We start from the raw sequence: 12,837 nt of genomic DNA, 5'->3' as shown, positions 1-12,837 counted from the left end.
CACCCAACACTCCCAACAATCTATCAGCCCTCTGTCCACCCAACACTCCCAACAATCTATCAGCCCTCTGTCCACCCAACACTCCCAACAATCTATCAGCACTCAGCCCAGTCAACACTCTCTACAACCTGTCAGCACTCTGTCCACCCAACACGCGAAACAATCTATCAGCATCCTGCCCAGTCAAAACTCTCTACAACCTATAAGCACCCTGTCCACCCAACCTGTCAGCACTCTGTCCACCCAACACTCCCAACAATCTATCAGCCCTCTGTCCACCCAACACTCCCAACAATCAATCAGCACCCTGTCCACCCAACACTCTCAACAATCTATCAGCCCTGTCCACCCAACACTCCCAACAATCTATCAGCCCTCTGTCCACCCAACACTCCCAACAATCAATCAGCACTCTGTCCACCCAACACTCTCAACAATCTATCAGCCCTCTGTCCACCCAACACTCCCAACAATCTATCAGCCCTCTGTCCACCCAACACTCCCAACAATCTATCAGCCTTCTCACCACCCAACACTGCCAACAATCTATCAGCACTCAGCCCAGTCAACACTCTCTACAACCTGTCAGCACACTGTCCACCCAATACACCCAACAATCTATTAGCCCTCTCACCACCCAACAATCTATCAGCCCTCTCACCACCCAACACTCCCAACAATCTATCAGCCCTCTCACCACCCAACACTCCCAACAATCTATCAGCCCTCTGTCCACCCAACACTCCCAACAATCTATCAGCCCTCTCACCACCCAGCACACCCAACAATCTGTCAGCACTCAGCCCAGTCAACACTCTCTACAACCTGTCAGCACTCTGTCCACCCAACACGCGAAACAATCTATCAGCATCCTGCCCAGTCAAAACTCTCTACAACCTATAAGCACCCTGTCCACCCAACCTGTCAGCACTCTGTCCACCCAACACTCCCAACAATCTATCAGCCCTCTGTCCACCCAACACTCCCAACAATCAATCAGCACCCTGTCCACCCAACACTCCCAACCTATCAGCACTCTGTCCATCCAACACTCCCAACAATCTATCAGCCCTCTGACCACCCAACACTCCCAACAATCAATCAGCACCCTGTCCACCCAACCTATCAGCACTCTGTCCATCCAACACTCCCAACAATCTATCAGCACCCTGTCTACCCAACACTCCCAACTTCTCAGCACTCTGTCCATCCAACACTCACAACAACCTATCAGCACTCTGTCCACCCAACACTCCCAACAGACTAACAGCACTCTATCCACCCAACACTCCCAACAACCTATCAGCACTCTGTCCTCCCAACACTCTCTACAACCTATCAGCATCCACCCAACACCCCCAACAGCCTATCAGCACTCTGTCCACCCAACACTCTCTACAACCTATCAGCATCCACCCAACACTCCCAACAGCTTATCAGCCCTCTGTCCATCCAACACGCCCAACAATCTATCAGCACTATCCTATCAGCACCCTGTCCACCCAACACTCCCAACAACCTATCAGCACCCTGTCCACCCAACACTCCCAACAGCCTATCAGCCCTCTGTCCATCCAACACGCCCAACAATCTATCAGCACTATCCTATCAGCACCCTGTCCACCCAACACTCCCAACAACCTATCAGCACTCTGTACACCCAACACTGCCAACCCCCTATCAGCACCCTGTCCACCCAACACTCCCAACAACCTAACAGCACCCTGTCCACCCAACACTTCCAACCTATCAGCAATCTGTCCCCCAACACTGCAGACAATTAATGTGGCAAACTCTTACAGAAAAGAAATAATACATCAGTGCAAAAAAAAAGGAATGAGAGCTGTCAATTACCCATCAATCCATAGAGATATTACAGACTGGCCCTGTACCTGAAAACAGAACCAGACTCCAAAGAGACACCCAAAGCCCAAATGACTAAATGCCCTCATTCTGAAAATGTAATTGAGGTGGCACGTAAGCCCAGGGAGAACAAACTGGATCAGAGGTTTCATCATGGAGACAGAAGGATGGGCTCAGCTTGCTGGGAAATGACAGTTTAGTGAGTCAATGTTCTGATTCCTGAAATTAAATAAACTTACTGTTCTCTTTCCGGATCTCATCTCTCAGTCCCGCAATAGCTCCCAGAATCCTCTGGATGTCATTTCCGAGAGAACCTGTAATATAAAGAACATCTTCTCAGTCTGCTGTGTACATGTCCTTCAGACCTCTCTATAGTATGCACCAAAACAGGAACATTCATTTTCTGAGCTTTGGATGTGGCAGTTACACCACCACTAAATTTCAGTTCAGGACTGCTTAAAGCCTGAGAAGAAAGAATACCAGGTGGAGTATTTTTTCTTTCAGTCTGTCAGTGATCTAGTGCTGCAGGTGCTCATTCTTACGCATCAGCAGCTGATAATTCCTGTGCAGCAAGTGCTAATTCTAATGTGCATGTGCAGAGTCACAAGCAGAGGACTAGAATGAGCACTGGAGCACTGGAGCACGTGCACGTACATATGAGTGTGCACAAGCATCCACAGATATTGGCGCCCAGCAGACTATTTAAACTGAGAGTCTGCCTGCCTTCAGTGCCTTCAGTGCTGGGTTGTCTTTGGCTTTGTTTCCTGTGTTCCTGAGAGCCGGTTCACACTGCGGGCAATGCGAGGCGACACGACTCGCCTCGCATCGCTCTGGCAAGTCTCCCCCGTTCTGTACAATGGAACCGTTCTGAGAGGAGCGACTCGAGTCGCTCCGACTCAGAAAAAAGGTTCCTGTACTACTTCTGGGCGACCTCGGGGCGACTTGCATTGACTTCTATACAGAAGTCATCTGCAAGTTGCCGCTGAGGTCACGGCAGGTCGCGGCGACGCAAGTCGGTGTCGCCTCGCATCGCCTGCAGTGTGAACCGGCCCTGACTCTTATCCATGTCTGCTAACCTTGTTCCTGACCCGGCTACGTCTCACACCTCTCTTGGATCAGTCCTGCCTGCTATATGTGCTTCTTGTTTATGTTACCAACTCCGGCTTGGATTTTTGACTACGTTTCCACCTCCTGATTTTGGTACAGCACTGCCAGCACGTTACCGGCATCTGCCTGTTCCCAACCATGAAACCAATCCTGATTCTGCACCTGTCTGCCTGGCTCCCGCTGAACAAGGCGTGTAACCGGACTCCACGCCACCACTGGAAGGAGTCCTGTGTCTCCAAGCTACAGCTCACTTCTACAGCTTCCAGGCACCTGCGCCCTTCCACTGCCCTAGCAGTGCCTGTCTCCACTACCAGGGGTGCTTGGAAAGGAATTGTACAAGAGGCCACCCTCATCATCTTGGGCACAGTCCCAGTCATGATGGGCATTCAGTACAATCGTAGCTCATCAGAATTGGTTGAGGTGAATTTGGTCTACAAAAAGGAGCCAGGACTTACAGAAACAAGAAAATAAAATTTTTTCAAGGAAGGAACCACCACTTCGTGGTCAAGGAAAGACCCTCAGTTGATTTTGCATGGTGTAAATAAGATAAGGTTTGGCCAAATATCAAATTTTGCTATCTCCGTTCTGAAAAGTTTAGCCCACTGCACTGAGAATTCCAAGCACAGCCCAAACGTGTCTAAACAACACCCATGTTTGGAAAAACCACTCCCATTCCCATATAATTCCTGCCTCTTTTATGATCCAAGGTTGGGTCAATGGTTTGGAGATTTTCATATAAAGATCTCTTGCCCCTCAAATACATATCTCATGTCTCATCTTGGAGCGTGCCATTACCTGTTACATCATCAGATAAAATTCGGTTCACAGATGCCTCCATCCCTTTTATTTTAGTAATTACTCCGGCATCTGTGAAGAGAGGAAAACCATTAGAAACGTATTCTGTACATTTACTAACCTACATGACTATCAGTGTTAGTATTGGCAGCAAATTTTGATTTAGTTTTAGTCCTATGCCCCGTACACACGATCGGACTTTCCGAAGACAAAACCATGGAATTTTGTTTGAAGGGTGTTGGCTCCAACCTGTCTTGCATACACACGGTCACACAAATGTTGGCCAACAATTACGAACGTAGTGATGTACTAGGTTTTTCAGCTCTTTAGCGCCACCCTTCGGGTTCCTTCTGCTAATTTTGTGTTAGTAGGATTTTAGTGAGTGTTGATTCACGCTTTTCTTTTTGCGTTTTTCATTTAGCACTATTATTATTATTATTCTTGATATCACTTGAAAAAAAAAAGCCTTTGAATATTTGTTTGCAATAACTCCATCACCACCAAAGCAGCTTCATTATTATCCCATTAAAGAAGAAGAGAATTGTGCACTGCATTTCCAGATTGCCAGGTCACGAATGTTAATTCTCCATAGAGATCATTCTTAAAAGCTTCTGAAAATTCTTAAGAGCTTCGTCAGCCACATATATATCTGGTGAGTGTGAATTTCACCCGAGCACGTGGACATATCACTCATTCACCTTTTATGAAGAATAAGTCACTATACGTGTTTCCACAGGAGGATGGTGGATTGGGACTGTTTTTGTGTCTCTTTGATTATGTAATGTGATGGGGACTTTAAAGGATTACCGTATTTATGGGCGTATAACACGCGCCGGCGTATAACACGCACCCCAAGTTTAGGAGGGAATTTTAAGGAAAAAAACTTTTAGGAGGGAAGTTTAAGGGGGAAAAAAAAAACTTACATTTATATGCCCATCAGTGTCATCTGCAGCCTTGTCCACCATTGCAGCCTTATGCAGCCTTGTCCACCATTGCAGCCTTATGCAGCCTTGTCCACCATTGCAGTCTTGTCCCCCATTGCAGCCTTATGCAGTCTTGTCCCCCATTGCAGCCTTATGCAGCCTTGTCCACCATTGCAGCCTTATGCAGCCTTGTCCACCATTGCAGCCTTATGCAGCCTTGTCCACCATTGCAGTCTTGTCCCCCATTGCAGCCTTGTCTATTTTATTTGCTATTTGTTTTTTATTTTTTTTAAATGCGCCGCCGAGATACAGAGCCGGATGTGTATATTGGCAGCATGCGGTAGTTTTCGGTGGACCTCCGGCACCTTTGGCTCTTCTCGTCAGCTTTCGGCCGCCTTCGGCCATTCTCGGCAGCTTTCGGCCGCTGAGAAGAGCCGAAGGCAGCCGGAAGCTGTCGAGAATGGCCGAAGGCGGCCGAAAGCCACAGATGATGGCCGAAGGCGGCTGAAAGCCGCCCAGAGGCTCAGAATTTCGGGGGATCGGCGTATAACACCCATGATTTTCCCCTGCTTTTAAGGGGAAAAAAGTGTGTGTTATATGCCGATAAATACGGTACTTAATGAGGTTTTGAATATTGCAATTAAAATACTGGCTTATTTACATAAGTGGACAACTAGTGCCTGTTTTTTATTTGTTTGATAATTGTGTATGTAGCGCCGGTATTCCTGATGAGTACACGCTATGTCTGTAAATTTCGTTTTTTTCTCTGGACTGTAGTTGAGTCTTGGGGTTAATTATGCGAAATTGTATTTTGGCATCAGTTTGGCTGGGCTGCGCTAAGGTTCTACCTGGTCATAGTTGCGGTTTGCACCTCTGAGAGGCATTAGAACGCAGTCTGGTTGGATGCATTGGGTATCAATCTCTCTCTCTCTGAGCCAATCAGTGGGTGCGTTTGTCTCACTGTGTGTTCCGGGAGAGGGTACTTAAAGTGGAAGTAAACTCCCCTATCGTTTTCAGCCAAGGAAGCTGCCATCTTTGCCTCTGTTTAATCTGCAACTGCTATGGTGCTGCACATGTGATTCGTTATGACACCAGCCATTGGATGGTTTGATAGTTTGGCTGAGAGCACAGCCAATGTGCAGTTAGCATTCCCGGCATGCCTTTTTTTTAACTGTTTAAATCGATGGGTTTACTTCCACTTTAAGGTGCTGAAGTCATGTGGTTCTGGGTTCCGGTCCAGAAGTTGTTGCTGACTCCGTGGTCCTGGTCCTCCTGACCAGCCCCCAGAGGCCCTCATGGCCTGGGGTGCGGATCCATCTGTTTTGGAGCCTCGAAACTGGCTAGTCCGAGGCACAGTAACTGAAAGGAGGATTCTAAAGTGTTCCGGTGCCATCTCGGGTTTGGAGAGGCCCAGCAACTCTACATGCAACCAGGGGAGGACTCTTCAGTAAGAGGGCCACGCACGAGGCTGGCTGCTCGGTAAGAGCCTGGAAGCTGAGCTGTGATGGACACTAATTTAATCCACATTTCTTACAGTATCGCCAGACCGGCTGCAAGATACTGGTACAGTAAGAAAGTTCCTACTTCTATCCTTCCGTTTGCAACTAAGTTTCTATGAGCATCTAAAGTTTTACAACCAAGTCTGTGGCAGAGATTTTGTTAAGCTAAAATCACTTGTTGGCTGCTAGATCCACAAGCAAGGATTTATCCAACAGTTAAAGAATCCAGTTGCGAGTGGCTATTCCCTGGATTATCTAAAGAGAGACTTTTGTTGAAGTCAGCAGTTCCAAAGTACCCGAGTTATACTTCATCCTTATACCCTCTTTCCCAACTGAAAGACTGAGTTTTGTTCAACTGTTTTATGCAAATAAAAATCCTAAAAAGGAAGTCAAGTGTTGGTCTCTGCAGTTACTGGGCCATCAACCTCGGGAACCCCTAGACAAGAACGACGAGTTATGAGCTGGAGGTGGGAATCGGTAAGCCCAGAAAAAAACAGCCGCTCCTTCGGGGGTCAGTGCTACACATGGGGGCTCGTCCAGGATTTGCCGTTACCTCTCACAACGGAGAAGACATACATGTGAGTTTATTGGAATAGATGGTGAAGTTTTTTTTGGACTGCACCATTTTGACTAAAGCAAAAGACTTTCACTGTGGTGCGTAAGTGTGGGAGGAGCCCTGCAGAAAAGCCTGCAAAATTGCGCAACCAGAGGAGTCTACGCCTGTTTCGTCTTCCTACATGAAGCACCGCGTGAGTGTGTCGTAGGAGGAGAGCGAAGCTCCTTCGGGGGTCAGTGCTACATGTATTATACACATATCTGTTTATCCTGACCACCAGGAGAGATTACATTAGATTCTTTCTCAGTGAATCCTGGTATGATCCTGGTATGTTGTTTATTGAGTTTTCAAAAAAACAGTGTCCATGACGAACCATTGAACTTTGTTGTTAATATGTTTGTTCACCCTTGGATGTGTGTTCCCTCCACTCATCAGTCCTGCCCCAGCTCACCTTTCATGTCCTTTATGAAGGTTTCAATGTCGGTCAGTTTCTCCATCATCCTCGAATCTAGAGAAGAAGAACATTCATGAGGTGAGGAGACCAGACCCCCCCGTCACATAGTGTCTCCCCTCAGATCTTACCATCCTAAAAATACTGGATGAACCATCTGCACACTGCTATAACCTTTCAAGAAAACTTTGCTAAAACATTTCACACATGTTGCTAAATTACTTTCATGCAGTTGGTCAGCTTAAACATGTATTGCGATATGTGTGAACTAAACATCCCTGTTTTTTATTGCAAAGTTTGCTTGAAAGAGAAGCACGGATTAAGAATGCAATGATATAAGGAGTGCTGGACATGACAGTGTGGATGAGGGACACAGAGGGTTAAGCTTTATGGGTGGAGTTCAGGAAAAGGTTTGCAGGAAACAAGTTCAGTGTAGGGGAGGGGTCACATAAAAGGGAGAGGTGTGGCTTTAAGGAATCATTCGGAGCACAGTGTGACACAGAGGAGGCAGTTTTTTTTCGCTGCTCCTCTGCTATGGCGGACCTCGAGGGACTCTTCGCGCGGCTTCGACGGGCGGCGGAGGTGCACGGTGCGGACTGGCTGCGGGAACGTGTGGGTGACCTGACGGATGGCGATGTGGACGGCGGCGGGACAGGTGAGGTTCCACTGCGCGCGCGGAGGTCTCGGCCTCCGGCGCGTTTTTCTCCTGGGCCTACTCCTCGGCCGCCTCGTGACTCCCGGAGCCCGGGGGTGGACCGATCGGTCCCCCGGCGAAACGACAGGTTGTCGGATCCCCCTGGTCCGGGCGGTCGTTGCGCCGCCGAACGGAGGGGGGCGGGGCTTCGCGGCCGCATGGAGATGGCGCCGGGACCGCACGGGGCCCGGTGGAGGTGGGGGGGAGTGTGGATGGCTCTGGGTCGGCTGGCCAAGGGGGGGAGCACGTGGCGGGGGATCTGCGGCATGCTGGGTCTGGGGCCAGCATCCGCGCGGTGGGGGGGAGGGGGGCGCTCCGGGGGGGTCGCGTGCTGGAGGGGGGGGAGGGGGGGTCGCAGAAGGCTGCCAAGGTGCCTGGCAGGGCTGGTTTTAGACGCCGGCATGCCGGGGGCGGCGGGGGGAGGAGGACATTGCCTGCAGTCCCGGATCGCAGGGACCGGATGGACCGCGCGGAGCACAGGGGGATTGCTGCGTCCCCGGTGCGCACGGGAGAGGTCGGTTCGGAGAGCGAGCTGTCCCAGGAGGAGGAGGGGTCCTTTTCTGCACCCGGACCGGTACCGGTCGCCAAGGCCCCTGGGGGCCCGGGTAAGTTGCGGGAGTCTACGTTGCTGGCGGATGCCTTGCGGGATCTGATGGGGGCGGCGCAGGGGGGTGCGGTGCCCACGGGATCCCGGGACGTCTTGGTGGGGGTTGCGGCAGGTTCAGCGCAGGGGGCGGGGCCTGTGGCCCCGGGGGGGCCGTCAGGTCAGTTGCAGGAGCTATTGGGGGGGCTGCAGGCCCTGGTTGGTAGGTTTGCTGGGGGCTCCGGGTCGCCTCAGGTGGCCCCCTGGATGGGTACTGTGGGGGGGGCCGGGGGGGCGGAGGTCATTCCTGCGCGGGATGCACCGCCTGCTGCGGTGTCGGGGAGCATGGATGCGGGGGCTGTGGGCTCGGGGGTCCCCCCGGTGCCCGCGGACCCGGGGGCGCGTTCTGACCTGGTTAGGATCGCGGATGCTGCCCGGTGCGAAGTCTATGTTTGTTTCGAAGGCCCGTTGGGGGCGCATTTGAAGCAGGAGGTGCGGGACAAGATCGGCAAGGGTGAGTATGTAGAGATTTTCTCCTTGCTCCCCCTCGAGAAATTTAATTTGGACAGGGTTAAGCCGGACAGTTCCAAGAAGGACGACGAGGAAAAGCGTAGGTATCGGCTGATCCCGCGCACATTTGCGAATTGGCTTCAGGCGTTCGCTATCTTGGCTAGCGTGATAGGGGAAAAGAACCCCGAGCATTGCTCGGCGTTATTTTGTTACCTGGACGCGATTGGGGAGGCTCACCGTGTATATGGAGGGCTGGCTTGGCTGCGCTATGATGAGCAGTTTCGTCAGCGTAAGGCGGTGCGGGCTGACCTGCGGTGGGATCACAAGGACATAAGCCTCTGGATGAGGCTTATGTCTGCTCCGCGGGCGCCCACTCCGTTTCTTCAGGGGGGGGCCGGGAGTGCGTCTTCCTCGGGACTGCCGGCCGGAAAGAAGTGGGGGGTGTGCTGGCCCTTTAATGAAGGGGCTTGTAAATTCGGAGGCGCGTGCCGTTTCAAGCATGAGTGCTCCGGGTGCGGCGGCACCCACCCCCTGTCTCGCTGTTTCAAAAAAGGTCAGCGTGCCAGTGCCGCCGGTCACAAAAGGGATGACGCCGGTGAACCTGGGAAGGATGCTTCCTTTCCTAAATAGGTATCCGGATGGGGCTGCGGCGCGTGGGTTGATTCTGGGTTTTCGGGACGGTTTTAGGATTCCCTGTTCTTTGGGAGAGGTGCCGCCGTTGGCCAGGAATTTGCGATCGGCTTTAGATCACCCGGGGGTTGTGGATGAAAAATTGGGTAAAGAGGTGGCGCTGGGCCGGATGGGTGGGCCTTTCGAAGTGCAGCCGTGGGGGGACCTGGTGGTCTCCCCGTTGGGTGTAGTTCCTAAGAAGGAGCCGGGGAAGTTTCGCTTGATTCATCACCTGTCTTTCCCGAAAGGGGGGTCGGTCAATGATTTCATTGATCCGGAGGCGTGTACGGTTTCCTACACGTCTTTTGACGCGGCGGTACGGTGGGTCAGGCGGTATGGTCGTGGGGCTCTCATGGCCAAGGCGGATGTGGAATCGGCGTTTCGCCTTCTGCCGGTCCACCCGGACAGCTTCCGGTTGTTGGGATGCCATTGGCGGGGCAAGTTTTATGTGGACTTGTGCCTGCCCATGGGTTGTTCCATTTCATGCGCCTATTTTGAAGCTTTTAGTTCGTTTTTGGAATGGGTGGTGAGAGATGTTTCGGGCCTGGAGTCGGTCATCCACTATTTGGATGACTTTCTGTGCGTGGGCCCGCCTGCCTCCAATGTGTGTGCGATTCTTCTGTCCACGTTGCAGCACATTGCGGGCAGGTTCGGGGTGCCGTTGGCGGGGGATAAGACGGAAGGCCCGGTGACGGAATTGAGTTTTTTGGGAATAGTGATTGATTCTATGGCAATGGAGTGTCGCTTGCCAGAGAATAAATTACGGGATCTACAGGCGGAGGTGGCAGGCATGCTGGGCCGGCCGAAGGTTCAGCTTCGGGCCCTGCAGTCCCTGTTGGGCAAGCTGAATTTCGCTTGCCGGATCATCCCTATGGGCCGTGTGTTCTGCCGACGGCTGTCGGGGGCCACTGCCGGGGTGACCGCCCCTACCCACTTTGTGCGTTTGCGAAGGGAACACCGGGAGGACCTGCGGGCTTGGCATGAATTTTTGGAGTCGTATAATGGGCGGGCTATGTGGATGGCGGGGCCAGTGAGCAACTTCGATGTGGAGTTGGTTACTGACGCGGCTGGCTCAACGGGTTATGGGGCATTTTTCCGGGGTCGGTGGAGTGCGGAACCTTGGCCACGCTCCTGGGATGTTGCGGGGTTGTTGGGCAATTTGGTTTTGCTAGAATTGTTCCCGATAGTGGTGGCATTGGAGCTGTGGGGGGCGGAGTTTCGTAATTTGAAGTTGCGCATCAATTGCGATAACATGGGGGTGGTCCAGGTCCTCAATCGGATGACTGCTTCCTCCCCCCCGGTCATCCGGCTGCTGCGACACCTGGTCTTTCGCTGTTTGCGGCTCAATGTTTACGCTTATGCTGTGCACATACCTGGGGTGGAGAATTCTTTGGCTGACTCGCTCTCTCGTTTTCAGTGGGACAAGTTCCGGCAGCTGGCGCCGGGAGCGGAGGAGTCGGGGGCGCCATGCCCCGGGTGGATGTGGGAACTTCCCTTGGAATCGCCGCAGGTTGGTTAAAAAGGTCGTTGAGTGAGGCTACATGGTCCGCCTATTCTAGAGTGTGGGCGGAATGGTGGGCGTTCCTGCGGGAGGTTGGAGTGGCCGGTCGGGGCTCCGACCGGCGCTGGGTGGTATTGTACTGGGTTGCCCGGAACATTGAGACGGGCCTGTCTCCCGCGTCTATTGAGCGGAAGCTGGCGGGGTTGGCCTTTTTGTTTAAACTGTGGGGGGAGCCGGACGGGACGAAGGATTTTTGGGTTAGGCAAACGTTGAAGGGGTACAGGAGGGGTTGGACGGGTAGGGATGCGCGCCGGCCGGTGTCATTTGACAATTTGGTGGCAATTTGTTCTCGGCTGGTGGACGTTTGCTCGTCTGCTTACGAGACCGTTCTGTTTACGGCGGCGTTTTCGTTGGCGTTTTATGGGGCTTTTAGGATTGGGGAGTTGGTGTGTCGCTCAAAACGGGTGGCTGGGGGTCTGTTGGATCAGGATGTGCAGGTGGTTGCGGATCGGGTGAGTATACGGTTGCGTAGGTCTAAGACTGATCAACGGGGCAAGGGAGTAGCGATTACGCTGCTCGCCCTGCCGGGCTCGGTGGTGTGCCCGGTGGCGGCAGTACGGGCTTTCCGGGCAGTACGGCCTGTGGGGGCGGGCCCCTTTTTGGTGCACGAGGAGGGCTCTTTTCTATCCCGTTTTCAGTTTGTGTCGGTCTTTCGGCAATGCCTGAGGGCGGTGGGTTTGGATGAGCGGGACTACGCGTCCCACTCTTTTCGGATTGGGGCGGCCACGGAAGCGGCTCGATGTGGGCTGGAGGAGGCGGTGGTTCGCCGGATTGGTAGATGGGAGTCCCGGAGGTTCCGGTCCTATGTCCGGCCGCAGTTGCTACTGGGGTAAGGAGGGTGCGGCTGGGGGTTGTTTGCTGTGGGATTTATGAGGGGGAGGACTGTGCTTGTTTACATTCCTTTGGTTGTTGTGTTATTTCCCTTGTTTTCATTCCAGATGGAGGTTCTCAACGCCTCGTTTGGATCCTGGGGCATTCGTACGTGTGCTGGGGGGCCAGGAGAGGTGATTCTCTACCAGCAGGCAGGCAGGCAATTGGGTATCCCCAGGGAGGTGGCCAGGGTGATGTGGTTGGGTTTCCCGGGCATGAGGTGGGAGCGTGTCATGAGGGAGGTGGAGCGCTTCGCTTTGAGGGATAGGCCCCCGGATGTGCTGGTTGTTCATGCGGGGGGCAATGACCTGGGAGTTCGGAAAGTGAAGGACATTTTGGCGGATATCAAGGCTGATGTGTTGCGCATGCGAGTCCTTTTCCCGGGCACCATTTTGGTGTGGTCGGACATTGTGGCCAGAACGGTGTGGCGGGGGGCCAGGTCTTTAGCCAGCCTTGAGAAAACTAGGATTAGGGTTAATAAGGTTGTTGGGCGGTTTGTAGTGCAGAACGGGGGCATTGTGGTGAGACACAGGGAATTGGAGGTGAATGTTGGGCTTTATCTTAGGCGGGATGGCGTTCATCTATCGGATGTGGGGATTGACCTCTGGTCCTTTGGCTTACAGGAGGGCATACAGAAAGCTCTTCGGGTGTGGGGCGGCCCTCAAGGTTGAGGGGGTCACCCTTTCGGGCTGTGGCGGTGTGTCTTCTGGTGGTTTCTGACGGTAGACAGGTACTCAGAAGGGATCTGAGGGTGTG

The 12,837-nt window shown here is 52.7% G+C and overlaps 1 protein-coding gene across 2 annotated transcripts in view; it reads right to left on the bottom strand.

The window, feature by feature from the left end:
• Positions 1 to 12,837, bottom strand: part of LOC143962389 (C-type lectin domain family 4 member K-like) — a 44,789-nt gene that overhangs the window by 18,434 nt on the left and 13,518 nt on the right. For both annotated transcript variants that reach the window (XM_077471675.1, XM_077471676.1), the window contains 3 exons: positions 7,195 to 7,251; positions 3,766 to 3,837; positions 2,103 to 2,177 (listed from right to left, as the gene is read on the bottom strand). In XM_077471675.1, the coding sequence (XP_077327801.1) occupies positions 2,103 to 2,177; positions 3,766 to 3,837; positions 7,195 to 7,251 (204 nt within the window). The remainder of the gene's footprint in view (positions 1 to 2,102; positions 2,178 to 3,765; positions 3,838 to 7,194; positions 7,252 to 12,837) is intronic.

The sequence above is a fragment of the Lithobates pipiens genome, unplaced genomic scaffold, assembly GCF_037356315.1.
Source record: "Lithobates pipiens isolate NorthernLeopardFrog02 unplaced genomic scaffold, aLitPip1_a1.2 Scaffold_8, whole genome shotgun sequence".
Lineage (NCBI taxonomy): Eukaryota > Metazoa > Chordata > Amphibia > Anura > Ranidae > Lithobates > Lithobates pipiens.
This window is presented reverse-complemented; position numbering and strand designations above follow the sequence as displayed.